General features: G+C 46.3%; 2 protein-coding genes across 4 annotated transcripts; one reads left to right on the top strand and one right to left on the bottom strand.

Annotated features, from left to right (window-relative positions):
- The first annotated feature begins 110 nt into the window (after nucleotides 1-110).
- fer1l6 (fer-1 like family member 6) lies at nucleotides 111-13,716 on the top strand. The gene is made up of 46 exons (XM_029530520.1): nucleotides 111-510; nucleotides 1,122-1,216; nucleotides 1,746-1,857; nucleotides 2,186-2,240; nucleotides 2,466-2,597; nucleotides 2,699-2,761; nucleotides 2,830-2,908; nucleotides 2,998-3,154; nucleotides 3,727-3,913; nucleotides 4,045-4,146; nucleotides 4,220-4,310; nucleotides 4,379-4,496; nucleotides 4,579-4,798; nucleotides 4,876-4,978; nucleotides 5,050-5,284; nucleotides 5,393-5,513; nucleotides 5,587-5,687; nucleotides 5,818-5,920; nucleotides 5,999-6,118; nucleotides 6,210-6,362; nucleotides 6,454-6,625; nucleotides 6,700-6,824; nucleotides 6,998-7,132; nucleotides 7,212-7,361; nucleotides 7,440-7,547; nucleotides 7,616-7,678; nucleotides 7,899-7,997; nucleotides 8,512-8,725; nucleotides 8,841-8,986; nucleotides 9,072-9,191; nucleotides 9,289-9,334; nucleotides 9,542-9,586; nucleotides 9,840-9,931; nucleotides 10,048-10,176; nucleotides 10,253-10,390; nucleotides 10,461-10,588; nucleotides 10,664-10,834; nucleotides 10,929-11,083; nucleotides 11,169-11,311; nucleotides 11,526-11,614; nucleotides 11,705-11,803; nucleotides 11,960-12,080; nucleotides 12,200-12,320; nucleotides 12,406-12,563; nucleotides 12,646-12,746; nucleotides 12,829-13,716. The coding sequence occupies exons 1-46, from the start codon at nucleotides 479-481 to the stop codon at nucleotides 13,007-13,009; spliced, it is 5,628 nt and encodes a 1,875-aa protein (XP_029386380.1). The 5' UTR covers nucleotides 111-478; the 3' UTR covers nucleotides 13,010-13,716.
- On the bottom strand, nucleotides 13,161-18,865 carry LOC115061940 (uncharacterized). Of its 3 annotated transcripts, none has more exons than XM_029530526.1 (10): nucleotides 18,600-18,865; nucleotides 17,466-17,891; nucleotides 17,241-17,390; nucleotides 16,589-16,746; nucleotides 16,263-16,424; nucleotides 16,046-16,127; nucleotides 15,660-15,859; nucleotides 15,474-15,560; nucleotides 15,132-15,213; nucleotides 13,161-14,646 (listed from the first exon to the last, which is right to left on the bottom strand). In XM_029530526.1, the coding sequence occupies exons 2-10, from the start codon at nucleotides 17,863-17,865 to the stop codon at nucleotides 14,441-14,443; spliced, it is 1,527 nt and encodes a 508-aa protein (XP_029386386.1). In that variant the 5' UTR covers nucleotides 17,866-17,891; nucleotides 18,600-18,865; the 3' UTR covers nucleotides 13,161-14,440. The 3 variants fall into 3 exon arrangements, with proteins under 3 accessions (XP_029386386.1, XP_029386387.1, XP_029386388.1); XM_029530527.1 differs by having other exon boundaries at nucleotides 16,263-16,397; XM_029530528.1 differs by having other exon boundaries at nucleotides 14,457-14,646; nucleotides 15,132-15,302.
- Nucleotides 18,866-19,347: the final 482 nt, after the last annotated feature.

The following is a 19,347-nucleotide window of genomic DNA, read 5'->3' as shown; positions in this document are numbered from 1 at the left end:
CGCTTCAGGTCCTGTCACGAGAGCAATGTAAGCAGTGAGCTGCTCTCAAAAGGAGCAAGGAGGGCAGGTCTGTTTGCCAAAACCACAAACTAACACAACGCTGAGCCAGAGGAGCCACAGCTGGTTAAACATGGAGAGCGATAGGCTGTCTGCCTGTCTGCTGTCTTTGTTTGAGGAGGAAGGAGCAGAGATACTTAAAGCCCAGACGGGCAGCAGAGGGTGGACGTTAATGGTGAGGATGAGCTGAAGGATGTTTATTTAAAAAAGAGTTTAGAGAGAAGCAGGCTGATGATTTGAGATTTGATCCAGAGCCACCAATCCTTAAAAAAAAAGGCGATGGAAACCTGTTCTGCTTCTTCAGCTTCACCTCTGGTCTGGAGAGAAACCACAAACCATCGTTGAATTAATGAAAAGCAGAAAGGAAGCCAGATTTGATCCTCTGAGGTAGAAACAGAAAAGCTCCCTGGACTTCAGCAGCATGGATCCCTTTGAGAGTCCTGCGACTGAGCGGTGAGCAGCTCCAGTTTACAGCCGCTTCCACTTTTTAGGTTTTTCCCATCTGCCAATTTCATTCAAACTAATGTCCTCAATTTGACTTTTGACAAGCTCGGTATCAAGCTGATGGTGAATAATGAGCATAAAGATCTGAATCTAATGAGAAAATATAATTATTCCTCAAATAAAGAAGATATTCTGTGGGGGGAAGAAATTAAAAAATGGTGATAAAAATAAATAATTTTATGCAAATAAAATTTTATTTCGTCAATAAGTTCATTGCGATGATTCTTTTCAGTATGAGATTTTATTGCATTGGTATTTAAAGGCTTTCTTTTGATACCTCAAATGATTTTTTTTAGAAATTGATTAGGAAATACACAATAATAATACATAATAATCTCAGCTCATCTTTTATCAACAATTATGAACTTTTCTTTTTTAATTTTTCTTTTTAGTTCAGTTTGGAGGTTTTGTGGATTCATTATTTTTCATTGGTTCGCTGAAAATCTTCCACATGTTCAGCTTTGTGGGGTCGTGACGCTTCCTGACCGTCATCCGTGGCAGAGAAGGTTCAATTTGAACGTTGACTGAACAAAGTTTTCTTTTCCTTCTTCTCTGAGCAGAAAAGGCAAAATGATCTTTGGTCTGAAAATGAAGAAGAAGAAGAAGAAGAAGGCGGCCGACTCGGACCTGGTTCTGGAAAATAAGGGAGCTGTGGGTGAGGCCTGCAAAACAAACAAAGACACACACACACACATCCAGCCCTTCAATCTGGGTCCCTGCAGACTCTACAAGCTCCCATACACACAAAGACACACAAAATCTCACAACCTGTGCTGTATTTACTGTGTCCAATACTCTTATATAACAACACATCGCCGTGGGTGAGACTAACCTTTGTCAAACAGTCACATGTTGGGAGCTGCTGTGTTTAGTCAGTTATTTTGCAGGTGAAACGCAGAACATCAGACAGAAACTGCTGATGATCCGGATGTAGGAGGAAGAACGATCAGCCGACATCAATGAATATTCTGAAGTCGTGCCACAGCCACAAAAAAATGTGTTAGTGTTGGTTAGCTTAGAAAATGGCTCAAATGAAACAGCAAAGCAAAGTGCCCACTTGAAATAAAGATCAATCTGGGATGTGGTGATAATATGGCAAGCGCACTAACCAACCAGTCCACAGCAGACTCAGACCTGGAGGCTCCAGATCATATTATTGACAGCTTCTGTCTGTCGGTCTGCAGACAGCGAGGCCGAGACGCCGTCTGAAGTGCCTCAGCTGCTGGAAGCAGAAGAAGCTGAGGATCAACCGGGAACTTCTGCAATGAGATCCAGAATAAAACCAAACCAGAAGAGGTGAGATGCACTTTTATGCTCGTGTCTGTGAATCCTCCTGACAAAACGATAAAATCCCATCAGAGCTCCAAAGATTGGAACAGCGGTAATTCAGGAACGATCCAGCTGAGCTGAGCGTCATTACAGGCGAATGTAACATTTTCAGTTCATACTGTTGTGGCTGGAACAAAAAGTGCATCCATGTTTAGAGAAACTGGTACTCAGCTGCCTTTAAGTTCGTCATTTTGGTTGTAAAACGCGAGTTTACACTTTTGTGTGTCTGTTGGTCAGTTCATTTTGTATTTGCAGCAGCATAAGAACTTTTGATGCATCAATAAAACTCCAACAGGTCCAAACTGAAAACTCTCATCCAGGAAAGTGAAGGGAAACCGCAGAGCTTCCAGGTAACACAACACAACACAACATGTCGGTGCATCAAGACACAATAAAATAATTCTGAAGGAAATGTAGGGTTAGGGAAATATTTTTTAAATTTGTTTAGTTCAGTTTATATTTTACATTCTTACAGGTTTGTTTTTAACTTTATACTTTTATACCTCAGTTTTGTTGCGCTTGTGCGATGACAGTGAAGAGTTTCTGATTTCCGAGTTTGTGCGTCTGACTCACAGATCGCCATAAACATCACGGAGGCGAGGCAGCTGGTGGGGGAGAACATCGACCCCAGTGTGGTGATCGAGATTGGAGATGAGAAGAAACAGACGTCAGTCAAAGAAGGAACCAACGCTCCCTTTTACAACGAGGTCGGACTAATTTAGGATGAACAGCCAAACACGTCGTCTGTGTGTGTGTGTGTGTGTGTGTGTGTGTGTGTGTTTACCGTCCTCCTTTTCTTTCTTTTTAGTATTTTGTGTTCGACTTCTTTGCCCACAAAGAGATCTTCTTCGACAGAGTGATCAAGCTGACGGTGAGTGTTCGTTTTTTGCAGCTTCCTGTTCACGTCCAGGTTGTGATTGTGGCTGTTTGTCCGTCCAGGTGATGCACTCTAAGATGCTGAGGAGTTTCTGCATCGGCTCGTTTAAACTGGACGTGTGGACGGTCTACAAACAGCCCGGTAACAACCTGCTCGTCCTGCCGCTCCACGACACGCCAATTACATCAAAGTTCAGTTTCAGCTGACGGCTGCTGCTCTTCTTCTCTCAGGCCACCAGTTCACCAATAAGTGGGCCACGCTGACCAACCCTGGCAACATCAGCACCGGGGTCAAAGGTTACGTCAAGTGTGACATCAGTGTCTCAGCGAAGGGAGACGCCGTGCAGCCGGGTCCAAAAGGAAGTGATGCTGAAGAGCAGATAGACAAGTAAGACAAGCTTTCCTCCAGAATCTGACACTTTCAAAAATATACATTTAAGATCAGTAAAACAGACATGCTGAGTATTTATTAAATGTCCTCTCATTGAATTTAAAGTTATTTTGGTGATTTACATTAAAAAAAGGGGAATTTAAGACACAAACTGAAAAAGAGACGAGGTGCCAAATATCCTGAGGAGTTCTCCGAGCTCAGACTTTTTGTTTTGCCAGCAACACGTATTTAAGTTTAAAGTTCAGAAATCTCTGGCTGTAGTTTAAAATGTATACTTTTTATTACTTCTTGTAGAGAGAATATGTTTGGACTTTTATATCGCTCGACAGAAGTTTATAGTGAAGTACGTTGGTCTTTATGTCTCTCGGTCTGTCTCTTGGTTTTGTGAATGCTTGCAAGTTAATTTGGTGACAAATTCGCTCAAATAATTTTAAATAATGAAAACTGCAGCCATTTTGTTTTTTTTGGGTTTTTTTTTTTTAGACTTTTCAGTCAAAGGTTTTATTAATCGGTATGGACTGGGATATAATATAATGTTTTTGTTTTGTTTTTTGTGACGCCCTCCTCAGGAACTTGTTGGTGCCAAAGGGTTTTCCTTCTGAACGACCGTGGGCTCGTTTTTGTGTGAAGGTGTATCGAGCTGAGGGCCTTCCCCGGAACAACTCCAGCATCATGGCCAACGTCACCAAGGCCTTTATCGGAGACAACACGGCACTCATAGACCCGTATGTCGTGGTCAGCTTCTTCAAGAATGTGGTGGGTTGAATATCAGCAGCTGTTTGTTTTTTTTTTGCTGGTTCACTTAAATTAAATGAACTTTGATCTGGATGTTTCTGGGGCAGATTCAAGTTCAAATTCAAAGTCTGTTTTGATGACTCACCTCTCAGGGTCGGACGTCCACTCAGAAGTCCACAGCGGACCCGGTGTGGAATGAGCAGATTGTCTTCACAGAGATGTTTCCTCCTCTGTGTCAGAGGGTCAAGATCCAGGTCTGAACATCGACACGATGGGGGGTCCGATTCTGTTTAAATCTATAATCACGTGGCTTGTTTCCCCTCACAGGTCTGGGATGAAGGCAGCATGAGTGATGTGGCCATAGGAACCCACTACTTCGACCTGAGACGCATCTCCAACGAGCAGGATGGAGACAGAGGTGAGGGGTGGAAAAGGTTATGTTGTGAGGACTGTCTTCTAATTTTGTCCCCCTCTCTCTCTCTGCAGGGTTTTTACCAACTTTTGGTCCTGCTTGGATCAACCTCTACGGCTCCGCCCAAAACTTCTCACTGGGCGACGACGGCGTGGAGCTGAACGAGGGCATCGGTGAGGGCGTGTCATACAGGTCGGTGTCAAGAAACGATAAAGACTCAAAAGGCAAGACTGCATTCACAGATAAACAACATCAGTGTGTGTCCAAATCTTAGAGGGCGGGTCTACATGGAGCTGGCGGTTGAAATCCCATCAGGGGGGATGGGTTCAGAATCCAAAGCCAGCCGGATGGTCAAGTCCCCGAAGGACGCCAAAGCAGGAAAGGCCGGAGGGAAGGACGGGAAAGGTGCTGCAGGAGCAGCTGCAGGAGGTGCTGAGGAAGAAAAAGGGAAAACAGTGGCAGCAGAGGTCCTTCCTGTGGACCCCCCTCCTCAGGTAAGACTCTACTCACAGCAACTCTGCAGCGGCCCACGAACTTCTGCTGGAGAAGGAAATAAACGAGTCTGTTTCAGATCCACGACAAGGAGAGCTTCCTGCTGTTCGGCGTTGTGTTTGAAGCCTCCATGATTGACAGGAAGATCGGAGACAAACCAATCAGCTTCCAGTTCTCTCTGGGTGAGTCGGCCGCTCGCTTTCATCACATCTCATTGAAGCTGAATCGAACCGGCTGTGTTCTCCTCCCTCAGGTAGCTACGGTAACACCTTAGAGCCGACAGCTCAACCCAGCCACAGTCCGGCTGCCCCCCGGAGGAGGCAAGCGCTGGACGTCTCAGACGGCAGCGACGTCCTCAGGACCTCGCCTCTGAGCTCCCCCCCGGCCTCCCCGTCTTCACCTCTCCTACCCAGAGAGCCCCTGGACTGCACCACCACCTCCATGTCCACCACGTCTCCGGAGAAACCGCTCATCGTGGAAGGGAACAGGTGAAGTCTCAGCTGCCACGAACACAAATCCCTCCTGTTTCGTTGAGTTATCAGCTGGAGGAAGGAGCCGAAGTGCGCTCACTGTGTTTATTTTGTGTTTCTGTTCAGACAGTACATGTATCTGCCCCTGGAGAAGCAGAAGCCGTGTATTCATGTGCTGAGTCACTGGGAGGACAGAACCTACCGACTCTACCACTCCAACATGCTGGAGAACATCGCTGCTCTGTTTGTACGTACTCAGCAGACCAGCAGACATGGTCCTTCAGTCGTCCCACTGAACCAAAACGTTTCCCTCCCTGCAGGAAGAGGGCCTGGCCAATGCAGCAGAGCTACACAAAAAGTCAGATCCTGGAGCCGAGAAGACGCTCAAAGCCACCCTGAAACATTTCTGTATGGACGCCAGGTAATCCCATCAGAGACCAGTTACATCACTTCCTGCCCACCGCCTCATATCTGCAGCTCTGCATCAAAGACTTCAGGTGTAGCAGTGAGTCATGCAGGTTAAACGTTTTTTTTTTTTTTTGTTTCTTCAGGAGTTTCATCGCAGCAGCCGAGGCCAAGCTGAAGGCGGAGCTAAAGTCCAATTATCTAACACAGCTGGATAAGAAACGCCTCACCATGTGTAAACAGGAACTGGTGAGGAAATCAAAAACACACAACACAGCAGGTGTATGGATTATTTAAACTGTGTGTGTGTGTGTGTGTGTGTTGCAGGAGAGTATCATAGAAGAAGCCCAGACTTTAGAGAGGAGCAAAAGAAAAGCTGGTGTCATGAAAAAAATGCTGCAGGATGCAACAAAACTCGTACACAAACTTCGCTTTCTAGTGGAGGAGGTGGGACACTCAATCTGTGTGTGTGTGAGTGTGTGCGCTTCATATACACAGTATTAAACAGATCTACATTTTTCTTACTGACACACCGCAGCCTCAGCACACAGTAGCAGACGTGTTTGTGTGGTTGCTAAGCAACAACAAGCGTGTGGCGTGCGCTCGGGTCCGGGCCAGAGACCTGCTGTTCTCCAGCAGCCAGGAGGCCCGAGGAGTCAACTGTGGCAAGATCATCACGCTGTACCTGAAGGTGGACGCTGACACACAGTACACCGCCATCAGGCTCCTTTAAACACCCAGTCAGCAGAGAAAGACAGACCTGTGTGTGTTTCGTGTTGCAGCCTCCAGGGAAGCGTGATGATGGTTTTTCGGTCCAAGCAAAGCTGGATGTGTATCTGTGGTTGGGAACCTGTTCCGACTCCAGCCACATGCTGGACGACCTGCCTGCAGGATTCACTCCGGCCACTGGGGGCGGCGACGCCAAAACCCCGCCATCACACCTGGTCTGCTCAGGTGAGGAGGATGCCGTCCAGTCGTTCAGTGTGAATGAAAGTGTTCAAACCCGTTTTGTGCGTTTGTGTCTCCAGAGCAGCATCAGTTCCAGCTGAGGTGCCACATGTATCAGGCTCGAGGACTGATCGCCGCCGACAACACCGGCCTGTCCGACCCCTTCGCTCAGGTCACCTACGGCTCACACAGCCAGACCACCAACGTGAGTCAGACTCCCTGTGCTGTGAACTTTAGCTTATTTTAAAGAAAGTTCAGCTGCTGCATGAACAAATCGCATTTTGTGCGTTAGTTTGTGTTAAAAACAGAATTAAGGGAACAGTCATAGTCTGGTAACTGGAGGAAACAGCTGTCCTCGTTGTGTGTTGTTGTCGTCAGATTATCAACCAGACTCTCAGTCCTACGTGGAATCAGTGTCTGCTGATGAGCCACCTTCTGCTGAGCGGCGACCTTCAGTACATTCAGCAGGAGCCGCCTCAAGTCCTCATCGAGGTGTACGACGACGACGCTCTGGTAACCGCTCCGTCCTGCTCCGTCCCGGTTCGGTTGTCCCCTCTTTGAGGCGACCACATGACCTTCCCTCTCTGTGCAGGGCAAGTCCGAGTACCTGGGAACCACGGTGGCGGTGCCCGAGGTGCATTTGACCTCTGACCTCTACACGCCTCCGGTCCTGCGATACAGCCCGCTGCACTGCGGCAGCCATCCAGGAGGAGACCTGCTGGCTGCCTTCGAGCTGCTGCAGGTTGTTGTTTTTTTCCTGTTGTTCTAATGCAGGATGACAAATGCAGATGTTCTGATGGTGAAGATGATTGATGTGCAGATCCCAGAGTCCGGAGAGCAGAGTCTGCCGCCGTTAGAGGAAGAGGAAGGAGGCGTCTACGTCGTTCCCGCCAACATCAGACCAGTGCTCAGAACCTACAGGCTGGAGGTTTGTCCGCCTGCATGTGTGGGACGGCAGCGTTGCAAAGATCACTGTTTGTGTTTTTCTCTCACCAGGTTTTGTTCTGGGGTCTGAGGGAGCTGAAGAAAGTCCAGCTGCTGTCTGTGGACCGTCCGCAGGTTCGATCTCTGAACATCACACATTTTCACCCTTTCATTTTTGAGTTTAGCTGCTTTAGGGGAGTTTGTTTGCCTTTCTGTTTCTTCATATATGTACTTTCTTTTTTTGTATACAGCCCAAAATCACAGCCTGGTTTTGGATCAGGCCTGATTGATGTCTGCAATTTGAAGATAAAACAGATAAATTAAAATCAGCTGGTTGCTTTCTCTCCCTCTGCAGGTTTTCATAGAGTGTGCAGGGAAAATTCTGCGTTCTTCCGTCATTCAAAAGTACAAATCCAACCCCAACTTCAGCACGCTGGTTGATGTCATGGAACTGGTAAGACCAACACAACGTTGATCAGCTATCACAACACACTCCAGGATCTCATGGAGTTTTTTTTTTTTGGGATTGTTGCTCTTCAAAATGCTTGATCCTGAATTTTTACCGTTTTTTTTTTTTTTTTTTCCTGAAAAATTGAGGGAATTCACACAGAGTACGAAGAAATGAGGCCAATGTTTGAAAGACAAAGGGACGATTTTACGATTCAGCTTTTTCCTCTCCAAATGTATTCTCGTCTTTGTCTTAGAGATTCTAATTCAGACTCCAGACCAGCTGCCCACCGCCAATGAAGAAGAGGAAGAAGACCGCGCGCCTTAATTCTGGCAGTAATGTCAGACAGTTCGAGCTTCTTCTTCAGATTGCTTCCTGTTTTTGTGTTCCTGTGATGCATCTGAACTTTTTGCAGGAAAATTTGGGGAAATTGAAATTGATTTCCTGACAGTTTCAAAACACCTGGTGGACTGGCCCTCGTTCTTTGGTCCATTAAACTGAACAAACCCGTCTCCTGCAGGAGCTGCCAGAGAACGAGCACCTCCACCCTCCGCTCAGCATCACTGTCGTGGACTGGCGAGCTTTCGGTCGCAGCACACTGGTGGGAAACCACATCATCAACGACCTCAAGACCCTCAAATACACTCCGCCTCCAGCCTCGCCGGCCCCCATCCAGATACACAAACCCCCCAAAGACGCCGCTGGACCAGCACCAGAAAAGCAGAGTCCTGACGGTAAGCACTGCAAATGTACAACCAATATCAGCAATGCATGGTGGGAAAAGAAGCCACCATTTTGTCCTTGGATTTGGAGTTTAAGAAGTTCCAGGTCCGAGTCCTGTCTGCTTTGTCTCCCATCCAATAGGACAGTCAGAGTACCCCGGAGAGACCTCCTCCACGGTGGGACTAACCAATAAGGACTTCCTTATCACTATGGATGATGGAGCTCCGCCTCCAACCCCGCCCACCCCAAAGCAAGAGCCCAAGAAGAAGAAGGTAAAAATGGCTGCATGAACAACCACACAACTTCCTGTGGATGTGATGATGATCAAAAATATTCTGCTGCGTGTTTTGAATCCAGCCGGTCAGCTCAAAGACCGCCCATCGATCCACCAAACGCATGAGGCGGACCATCGCCGACGAATCAGCAGAGAGCGTCATCGACTGGTGGTCCAAATACTACGCCTCTGTGGAGAAGCAGGTGAGACCCGAACCCTGACCCTGCCGACTTCACTGTTTTTCTGAAAAGGCGCAAGAAAATAATTTTAAAAATGAGAAAATGTGCCGACGTGTTGCAGGTCAAACTGGAGGACGGATCTCCGTTCCCCGAGGTCTTCCAGAAACGTAAGAGCTGCTCCGTCCGACGCCAAATCAGATAGAACAGAGAGCAGGGGGGTGGGTTAGGGGGCGTTGCTACTGTGTGGTTGACACACAGGTGTTCACAGGAAGCTGTTGCATTGTGGGTAATGTAGGCACCAGGTTTAGACAAGAAAGCAGAAGAAGGAGGAAACCAAACCCCCCCCCACACACACACATTGTTGTGTGTTTCAGCTTCGGCGCTCCACAGTGTGCTCAGCGATGGAATAGACTCACTGGGTAAGGACACAAAGTTGTGTTATTAAAGGCAGTGGAGGATTGTTAGGCCCGCTGGGGATCTTCTGCTTGGCCTGAGTGAATCTTACTGATTTCTGTGGTGCAAACCTGCAGACACGCCCAATGGTGCTGTTTATAAGACTTTTCCTTCTGGTGCCACTGATGGGGATTTGGTTTGAATAAGAAAAATACGTTTCTGAGCTACACTTTGAATCATGGAGCCGTGTCAGTCAGCTCTTCATGTTTGTCCCATCAGTCGGCTCGGACGGAGACAAGAAGAAAAAGCAGAAAGGAAAGGGAACCCTGGAGCCAAATCTTGGTTTACCTACTAAACTCGCCACGCTCAAGGTAACACACCAAGCCACTGTTTGGATGTTGCTGCCTTTATAACTGGACAGTTGTGTGTGTTTTTTGTGTATATTGAACGCACACTTTGCAGTCTGATCACTTCCTGTCTCCTGCAGCTCTACAACAAGGAGCTGGAGGCCGAGTTCGGCCCGTTTGATGACTGGGTGAAGACGTACGAGCTGTTCAAAGGAAAAGCCAACGAGGACGACGGGGCGTCTGATGAGAGATTTATGGGTAAATTCAAGGTGAGACAGCTGGTTTGGATTTCAGCTTATCTCCTCTGATGGATCTTTACCTCTGAGTGTTAATGCCCCCCCGCAGGGCCGCTTCTGCCTCTACAGGCTCACTGAGGATGAGGAGGACTGGGATGACCCTGCAGACACAGGATACTTCAGAGTCAGCAGAGGAATCCCCCCCAACAGCCCGGTCCAAGTCCTCATACGGGTTTACATAGTCTCTGTGAGTCCTGCTCTGCTCCTGGACCTTTTTAGGTTTTAAGATGTTTTCATGGTGGGATTTGTCTCTCCAGGCGTCCAACCTGCACCCAGCTGACCCGGACGGGAAGGCCGACCCCTACATTGTTCTTCGCCTGGGTAAAAATGAAATCAAAGACAGAGACAACTACATTCCCAAGCAGCTGAATCCCGTGTTTGGAAGGTAAATATCCGTGTTGACTGGAGCCCAAAAACAGCTGATCCCCACAAGTTCTCAAAGTGCCTCTCCTTCCTGCAGGTCCTTTGAGATGCATGCCACGTTTCCTCGGGAGTCTCTGCTGTCAGTGATGATCTACGACTACAACTTAGTGGGAGGGGACGACCTGATTGGAGAGACTCGCATCGACCTGGAGAACCGGTTCTACAGCCGACACAGAGCCACCTGTGGAATCCAGACCGAGTACAGTCTGTACGTCGGCTTGATGGTGATCATTTCACGTGTCCTGGCCTTATTTACGAGCATCCATTAAAACCCGGTCCCGCTCTATCTGTTTGTCCGTCAGCAATGGGTACAACACCTGGCGGGACTGTATGAAGCCGGCGGAGCTGCTCTCCAAGCTGTGCAGAGACAACGGCCTGGACGGACCTCACTTCGAACCGGGACGCATCACCGTGGCCGACAAAGTCTTCGCTGGAAAAACAGTCTTCATGGATGAAGGTTCTGCAGTGAACTGTCACATAATCATCGACTGAAGCTTCCTCGCTGTCTTTAAATGTTGTGATGTCGTGTCCACATGTTCCAGATGAGTCGGTGGAGTCCTACGAGCACTTGTCCCTGAAGATCCTGCACCGCTGGAATGAGATTCCTGGCGTGGGGTGTAAACTGGTACCAGAACACATCGAGACCAGGACCCTGTTCAGCAAAGCCCAGCCCGGCATGGACCAGGTAGGCTTTCTATCAGGCTCAAAAATCAAGTTTCATCTTTCAGAATAGTCAAAAAAGTCTGATCAAATATCAAACAACAAATACAAACAGATGTAGCTCCTTTTCATCAATATATATAAATGTTTATATAAAGCAGCAGCAAATTATATATTTATATATATTGCTCCTGTTAGCTTGTATTCACATGAATATTTGTGCGTTTGTGTGTTTGCAGGGTCAAATCCAGATGTGGGTGGACATGTTTCCAGTGGACTCACCTCATCCAGGACCCTCAGTAGACATTTCACCTCGAAAGCCCAAAGGGTGAGCGCTGTCTGTGTCTGCGTTGATGAATATGATATTTCTTTGAAGAAAAAGAGCAGCTAACACTGACACACACGTGTGTGCGTTCAGGTATGAGCTGCGAATCATCATCTGGAACACTGAAGACGTGATTCTGGAGGACAGTAACTTCCTGACTGGCCAGCAGTCCAGCGATATCTACGTCAAGGGGTAGTTACAAGTTTCCTCTCTTTAAAACATTTGTTGTTGAAAAGTCATAGTTTGTTTTTTGGATTTTTGGTTTGTTAAATTCTTACAAAATGTTTTTTTAATGAACTTTCTTTGATGTTTTGGTGACTAACACAGCATCTATCTCTCTCTCTGTAGCTGGCTGAAGGGATTAGAGGACGACCGGCAGGAGACTGACGTCCACTACAACTCTCTGACTGGAGAAGGAAACTTCAACTGGCGCTTCGTCTTCCCCTTCAACTACCTTCCTGCCGAAAAGGTACTGGCACGCCAGAAAACCGGCCTGCAGTGTGAAACAACATCACAGGAAGTAATTTCCTGGAGATGAAGCATGACGTGCCTGCCTGTGGCGAGTTAAATCCTCTCTCTCTTTCTCAGGTTGTCGTGGTGAGTAAGAGAGAGAACATCTTCTCTCTGGATAAAACGGAGCAGAAGATTCCTGCCATCCTCATCCTGCAGGTCTGGGACTTTGAGACGCTTTCCTCTGACGACTTCCTGGGTGTGTGTGACTATCATCATCATCATCATCATTATTATTATTATTGTTACTGTACACTCCACTGATTAAATACGTGTGTGTTTAGGCACTGTGGAGTTAGACCTCCATGGTTTCCCTCGGGGGGCGAAGACCGCCAAGTCGTGCAAGACGGACATGTTGACGGTGACGACGGAGAGAATCTCCATCTTCCAGCAGAAGAGAGCAAGAGGCTGGTGGCCCTTCACCAAAGCTGGAGAGCTGACGGTACACACGCACACACACACACACACTGACTGCAGGCTGTTGAAAAGTTTTCACCTGAATAGATGTGCTCTGAATCCATCAGGGGAAAGTGGAGGCAGAGTTTCATCTGCTGACGGCTGAGGAGGCAGAGAAAAGTCCGGTTGGGAAAGCCCGCAAGGAGCCGGAGCCGCTTCCCAAACCGAAGTGAGTCATTCTGAAATTTCTGCACTTCAAACTGTAACAGAAAAACTTTTAACTGTTAAAACGTCTTTATTTCTGTCCTCAGCCGTCCTGACACGTCCTTCTCCTGGTTCGTTAATCCGTTCAAGTGTTTCTTCCACCTGATTTGGAAAAACTACAAGAAGTACATAATCATCGGGCTGATCGTGCTCATCACTCTGCTGTTCCTCGCTCTGCTCTTCTACACGCTGCCAGGAGCCATTTCCAACAAGATAGTCGAAGGATAACACACACAGACTGCTCACACTGCAGTTTGTCAGCTTTATGCCTCTTTCTAAACCAAATTTCCCCCAAAGATCGATAGAGTGGTCTGATTCTGATGAGAATTTATTTTGGCAACAGAGTTTCCCACAAAACTGTAAGAAGAGGGGAAGAATGTTCTGGACTAAATGTCTTTAATTCAGGAAAAGTTAAACAACAACCAGAGTTCTGTACCAACGTTTCTTCCCTGTAACAATATCAGATGCAGATTTTACCGTTTCCCGTTCGAGCTGCAAAGCTGCATTACGAGTGTTCAGTTCAACTCCAAAATGAGACTCAGCAGGTGCGACTCGATTCTGAGAGTTAGTGTCTGCAGACGTTCTCCACAAAGTGCATTCATGACAGTTCACAATCAGTTCTGTCAAATATTCACATAGGATACAGATAAACTGTGCATTTGATGCGACATTTCAAATGTTTTGATTGTTAAAACAGCAAACGTTTACAGCAGAAACAGCAAAGTTACTTTGGACAGTTTCAATAGAAAACATATTATACACGTGCATGCATTTACTGAATATAAATAATTTTTGTCTCCTTTTAGCCTGAATGTTTTTATTTCAACGCATCACATTTTTCAATTTTGTGTTTTGCGGAGAAGGTTGTGGTTGACTGCTACTGGAGGTTTTGTCTAACTGATGTAAAACGAGAATTAAAAAGATTGAATACACAACAACTACGACAAAGGTGCTCTGAGGTTTTTTGGGGGGTTTTCCTCACGTTGAATCTTTGTCGCTCAGTTAAAGCTGTTTCAAATCAGCTCATTTAGCTCAGAATAAAAACTGGATGGAGTCAGTTTGTTTTCGGAGGACAAAAACAAGAAATTCAGTCCAGTTTTCATCACACCTCCAGCTTTGTCGTCGGCTGTTGCCATGGTTACAGGCGGAAAAAAGATACATTTTCAGCATTCGCATAACATTCAATTTCACCGCATGCTGTTCACTAAAATACACTTCATCATCTGAGTTTAGCTCGATGTTTGAAGTGCAGGGCAACAGACGAGTTTCTGTCCAACATCTGGAATCAGATGACTGAAGGAAAAGTCCATTTCCATGTTAGCTAACATTTCTGTAGATGCAACAGCACTAAGCTCCATTTTTCACAGTTCAGGCATTTCGCTGATGATCTAGTTCTCTGTGGACTGCAGATAAAAACAGTCCATCAGATAATAATATTGACGCAGTAGAAGATGCTTGTTGACGTTAGTGTAACAGACTGAAGAGATAAATCACATTTTTAAAAAGGAGATTTCTCAATCCGAGTGTGAAGTGTGTGATTTACTTTCAGGAAGTTTTTTTCCCAGAGAAGTAAATTTTCGATAAAGATTTCAGGGAGCAGCACCATGTCACTTCTGACGCCACGATAAAACGTTCTTCACATTTCTGATTTCAAACATCTCACGGTAAGATGTCTGTGTCCGTCAGAGAGATACTGGGCTGTGATAGGCTGACCTGGGGGAAGGACGAGTTCGACGTTGACGTCACGGCGTGCTGATGAGCGGACATGTTAGGGCCTCTGAGCAGCTGAGAGGGGGAGGAGGTGGAGCTTATGAAAGGGAGGGAGGCTGCTGATACGTTGTTGTTGTTGGGGAAGCTGCTGGACGCTGCAACACAACACAACAATTTACTGATTAAAAACATGAGTGAGACTCCTGAGGGAACAAAACATCATTCATGTGAAGTTAATTAACTTCATTATATACTTTAACATGCAGACAAAATCTGAGAGCTTAATTCAGGTGGCAAAAGATCCCAAATCAAAAGTTGAATCAGTCGAAGAATAGATGAAAACTAAATATGATGATAAACGTCTATTAAAATGAGTCCAATTCATCATAACTTTGGATCCACCCTCCCATTCAGAGGTGGTAAAGATTAAGTTTCTACAGAAGCCCAGAACGGGCCGAACAAACCCCAGAAAACCTAAAACAGAATTACTGACGTCGAATGTTTAGCTAACTTCAGTTCAGATTCTCTTCAACTAGTGATTATAAAACTAACTTTCTAAAGTCCACCTGAACTGCTTCAGCTTTGAGTAGAGAATTCCTATGTGTCTGATTTGGCTGCTGAAAAGTGCAGCTCATCTTACCGGCAGACGCTCGGAGCTGCTCCTGACGCTGGCTGCTGACAGGAAAACCAGCCTGAGAAAGACCTGCAGTGCCGCTTTGAGCCTGAGAGAAAGCAGGACCGAGAGCTTAAGCTGAAGGTTCCCTCTGTGGTGAAAACGATACCTGAATGCAGCTGCCACTTCTAGTGAGTCCTAATTACCGAGTAAGAGTGCGGTAAGTCGTTAATTATGAAGAACTGAGACACGTAACGGAAGTCGTACAATTACATGAAGTACTGACCAGGAAAGCATAAGTAAGATCTGCTGTTGTCGGAATCACTCAGATTCAGACAAAGGAACCTAAACCTGAAGGAGACAGCTGACCTGAGCCTGGTTCAGACAGGCCTGCAGCTTCCTCTTCGCCCTCCATCTGGCCACCCTCAGTCTGGTCTTCTCTCTGCGTTCCCGCACCTTCAACATACCACCACCAACACCACCATCACCATCTTTTCCATTAAATATGGGCCGTTGCCAGAATGTTTCCGGTGAACGCCTTTAAGGTGGACTCACCAGATCAGCCAGCAGCGGCTGAGGCAGGGACTTCTCCAGCTCCCGGCGTCTGTGGAGACTCCGCCGGCGGAGCTCGTTCTTGCGCAGCTTGTACTCTTCGTAGAGGCTGAAGTCTTTGGTCCAGGGCCGCACTCCCTGACGAGGAGGGACAGCAGAAGGTAAGGCCACCATCGATCCCTCTGTTGGCTGAAGCATGAAGTCTGAGAGCAGAAACATGAACACGAAGAGTTAAATGACGTTATTATTAAAGATTCATGCGTTATGTTGCTTACTTGTGTAATTACTATTACGGCCTTGTGTTTTGTCAGAGGAACTCTGGAGGTGGACTAACCTCTGCATAAACACTGCACATTTATGTACACATTCAGAAACACAGATCTACTCACGTGTGCTCGGTCCTGCTGAGCTTAAAGCTGAGCTGTGGGTTCTCTGACTTCCTGGAAGTCCTGACCACTCTGAACTCTGAGCCTGGGGAGAGAAACAGAAGCAGCATCAGTCAGCAGGCTTCCAGAGGTTTTTGTTCATGTGGTCTGAGTGATTGGGATAATCCTTCAGGGACTGATTGTTGTCATTATCATTATTGTTCCTCAGGTAGAGTCTCACCTCCGACTCCGGACACTGCTGCACCTGGCACTCCAACAGTAAGGTGGCCATCACCTCCTGCTCTTCCTCCGGCTCTCCCTTGATGCAGATCACCTCTTCCTCCTCTTCGTCCTCCTGCTGGGCCTCCTGCTTCACCTGGATCCCGACAGGAAACAACCAGGACTGTGAGGAGAAATCAGCAGAACACACTAACATTTTAAGGAAATTATAGTTATGTCTGTTTGTAAAACACTGCTACATATGTAGTCGCTGTTTACAAGAGAAAACAGATTAACTCCAGGAAACAGCAGGAAAAAAAAAAGGTGTGTTGTTGTGTGTACTGTCACCTGTGGAGGAGCGGAGGGCGGCGTGGAGCTGTCAGCCTGTGTGGAGCCATCTGGGGACAGACGACCCGCTGCAGACTGAGTCAGGGCCTGCAGCAGAGGAGGAGCCCCCACAGTGTCCACGGACCCAGCTGTGTCCTGCTCTGTGTGACAGAACAACACTGCACGCGCGCACACACACACACACACACACACATTCTGCTTCATCTGAACAGATACAGGGTGACAGTGAGATTCTGTCAGCACTCACTCAGTGTGTCAGTCTGTTACTTTTACAGCATATGTAAACAAAGACATTTAATAAACAAAGATCATAATCTTTCATTATTCACTCTAATCAATAAACAATAACTACAGTAATACAAATTCAGCCCAACAACAGACATCCGATTCTTTTATGAAATATTTGGTGTTCCTGTGTCATCTGCCAACCATGCCGGACTTTATACTGAAGCTGCAGACAACAAACAACCAGCTTTGTGTCTATATAACTGGGATTCATTATTCCTTTAAACTTTGGATTACCGTCCGGAGCAGTGGGAAGATTTTAGGTCATTTGCTGAAAAAGACATTCTGAAAGGGGGAAAAAAGTCAAGGAAGCGCACACACACACACACACACACACACAGTCGTCCCATCCGGAGGCCCTGAGTACCTGTGCTGCTCCCCAGAAACTCTGCTGTTGTGTTCACCGACAGTGTGACGGGTAGCAGGAGGTTGGATGAGTCTAAGTTGTCGGCTTGCATATCTGAGGGATAGCGCGCTCTGGTGGCATGTGTGCTTGTGCTCTGTGGAGAGGTGCATTCTGGGAGTACAAACACAGGAAGCAGTGAGATTAAGTGGAGAGGAAGGGCAGGCAGGAGACACTGGTGGTCCGTACCTTGAGCGGAGCAGGATGGCGAGGTCTCGGTGGGGGCGTTGCCTGGGCTACCTCTCTGTGGTTGGGGGAAAGAGGATGGGTGGATGCGGACCAGAGTGGAGGCAGAGGCCCTCTGCTGCAGCTCCTCCTCCACCCCCTGCCTGTAGTACTTCAGCTTCAGCTCAGTGTAGCGCAGCTTGGCTCGAATGTTGTCGTTTTCCTTTTCTTTCAGGGCTTTCTCTCGCTGCAGCGCTGCAAGGTCCCTCTTCATCAGCGCCACTTGGGCTTTGAGCTCCTCAAATTTGACTCCAACCACTTTGAGCATCTCGGCCAGCACCGTCTCCACCGCGCCATTCACCGCACGCTCCACCACGGTTCCCATCTGGCCTCGGATCAGCGATACGGCGATGCTGACATCCATGTTGAAACAGCTGGAGAAAGTTTCACCTGCAGACAGTTTAAAAATGCAGATTAATCATTCAGCTTTGTACCACCATTATAGTCAAAACAGCTGCTGAGGAAGTAAAGATCGAATGAATCACACTGAACTTTCAGTCTAAGTTATAAAGACAGCAGAAACAACAAACAGAAGAGCTTTTTTTCTCTGGAATAGGTGAAATCACACTATCATCTAATCCATCTATTACTATAAACTGCTGAAAAAAAGTTTCATGAATTTAAATCGTTAAAAAGCAGCTCTGCTCTGAAGTAGGAACAAACCTGCAGAAGAGCTGCAGGAAGGTACGAGTGATATATGACATACAGGTGGTGATGCACTGTGAGTAAAATAAAGTTAGTGAATATATGATTTCACTGTTAACACCAAAGATGATTAAGATCAGTACAAAAACAACAACAACAACAGAAATACAATAAAAAGCACTATAGTGGCCATTTCGAGTATAACTCTTAAAAAAGCACCTGACCTGACAGTCTGAGCAGTCAAAGTAAATCTTGGAGCTCTGACACGAACTTTCACAACCGAAACTCAACCAAACAACTGTAACTGTTTTTAGAGCTTCACAAACACAAACTGTATGAGCTAACGCTATCGCAGCCTCTATCTTTCTCTACATGGTGTCTTTAAAAGTAAAAAAAATGTTTGGATTCATTTCCTTTAAGTCTAAAACAGTGACAGAGAGCATTTTGACTCACCGTCTGCTGCTGTTTACCATCAACATCAACGTTTACGGAGCTTCGGGCTAACAGCTAATATCTTAGCTAACTGCCGTTAGCTGTCAGCTGTTCCGTTTTGTTTTTTTCTTTTCCAAAACAAACACTCATTAATATAAATTAAATGTAACTCAAATAGGATTAACGGAATTATCTGGTATTTTCACATAAATGTGGAAGTTCACAACCAAAAGACAACAGAAAGTGACGAGTTCCCATCACAACAAAAATATATATTAAAAAAAGAAACAGAGCGGTACTTCCGGGGTGAAAGGTCAACTGACAGATCAAAGCTGGTGGAGGGAGCTAAGAGGATCACTCCGAGGGAATAAGAAAAGTTTAAAAGTTAAAGAATTCAATTTTATTCTATTACTGCTGTTTTTTACTTACTGTTATAATGATATTATTAAGACTGGATAATAATGTCATTTTATCTTTACTTATGACTCAAACTTGTTCAGGATTATTTATTTTGGTGCAGCACATTTATGATGTTTAATAAACAACAGTGTGAGTTGTTTAGAGAGGACTCACTTTTAGCTCTGATACGTCTTGTTAAAATTATTTTGGATTCATTTGACCATGCTGATTGTCTGTCACATGTCTGATGTTTTAAAAAGTCAAATGCATGTTGGCCAACTTTGTAATCAACTGGTCTGTTTTCACTTTTGCCTTTTTGACTTTGTGGTGTGTTTCGGCCTGCAGCTACTGTATTTGCTCTCACAGGTTC

The sequence above is a fragment of the Echeneis naucrates genome, chromosome 21 (assembly GCF_900963305.1).
Source record: "Echeneis naucrates chromosome 21, fEcheNa1.1, whole genome shotgun sequence".
Lineage (NCBI taxonomy): Eukaryota > Metazoa > Chordata > Actinopteri > Carangiformes > Echeneidae > Echeneis > Echeneis naucrates.
This window is presented reverse-complemented; position numbering and strand designations above follow the sequence as displayed.

Coding starts and splice junctions, on each gene's coding strand:
- fer1l6 (XM_029530520.1), top strand. CDS start 479: ATGGATCCCTTTGAGAGTCCTGCGACTGAGCG. Junction 7,998..8,511: donor TGGTTGATGTCATGGAACTG/GTAAGACCAACA, acceptor CGTCTCCTGCAG/GAGCTGCCAGAGAACGAGCA. Junction 11,804..11,959: donor AGCGATATCTACGTCAAGGG/GTAGTTACAAGT, acceptor CTCTCTCTGTAG/CTGGCTGAAGGGATTAGAGG.
- LOC115061940 (XM_029530526.1), bottom strand. CDS start 17,865: ATGGATGTCAGCATCGCCGTATCGCTGATCCGAGGCCAGATGGGAACC. Junction 17,391..17,465: donor GCCATCCTGCTCCGCTCAAG/GTACGGACCACC, acceptor TTGTACTCCCAG/AATGCACCTCTCCACAGAGC. Junction 15,561..15,659: donor AGCCGCTGCTGGCTGATCTG/GTGAGTCCACCT, acceptor GGTATGTTGAAG/GTGCGGGAACGCAGAGAGAA.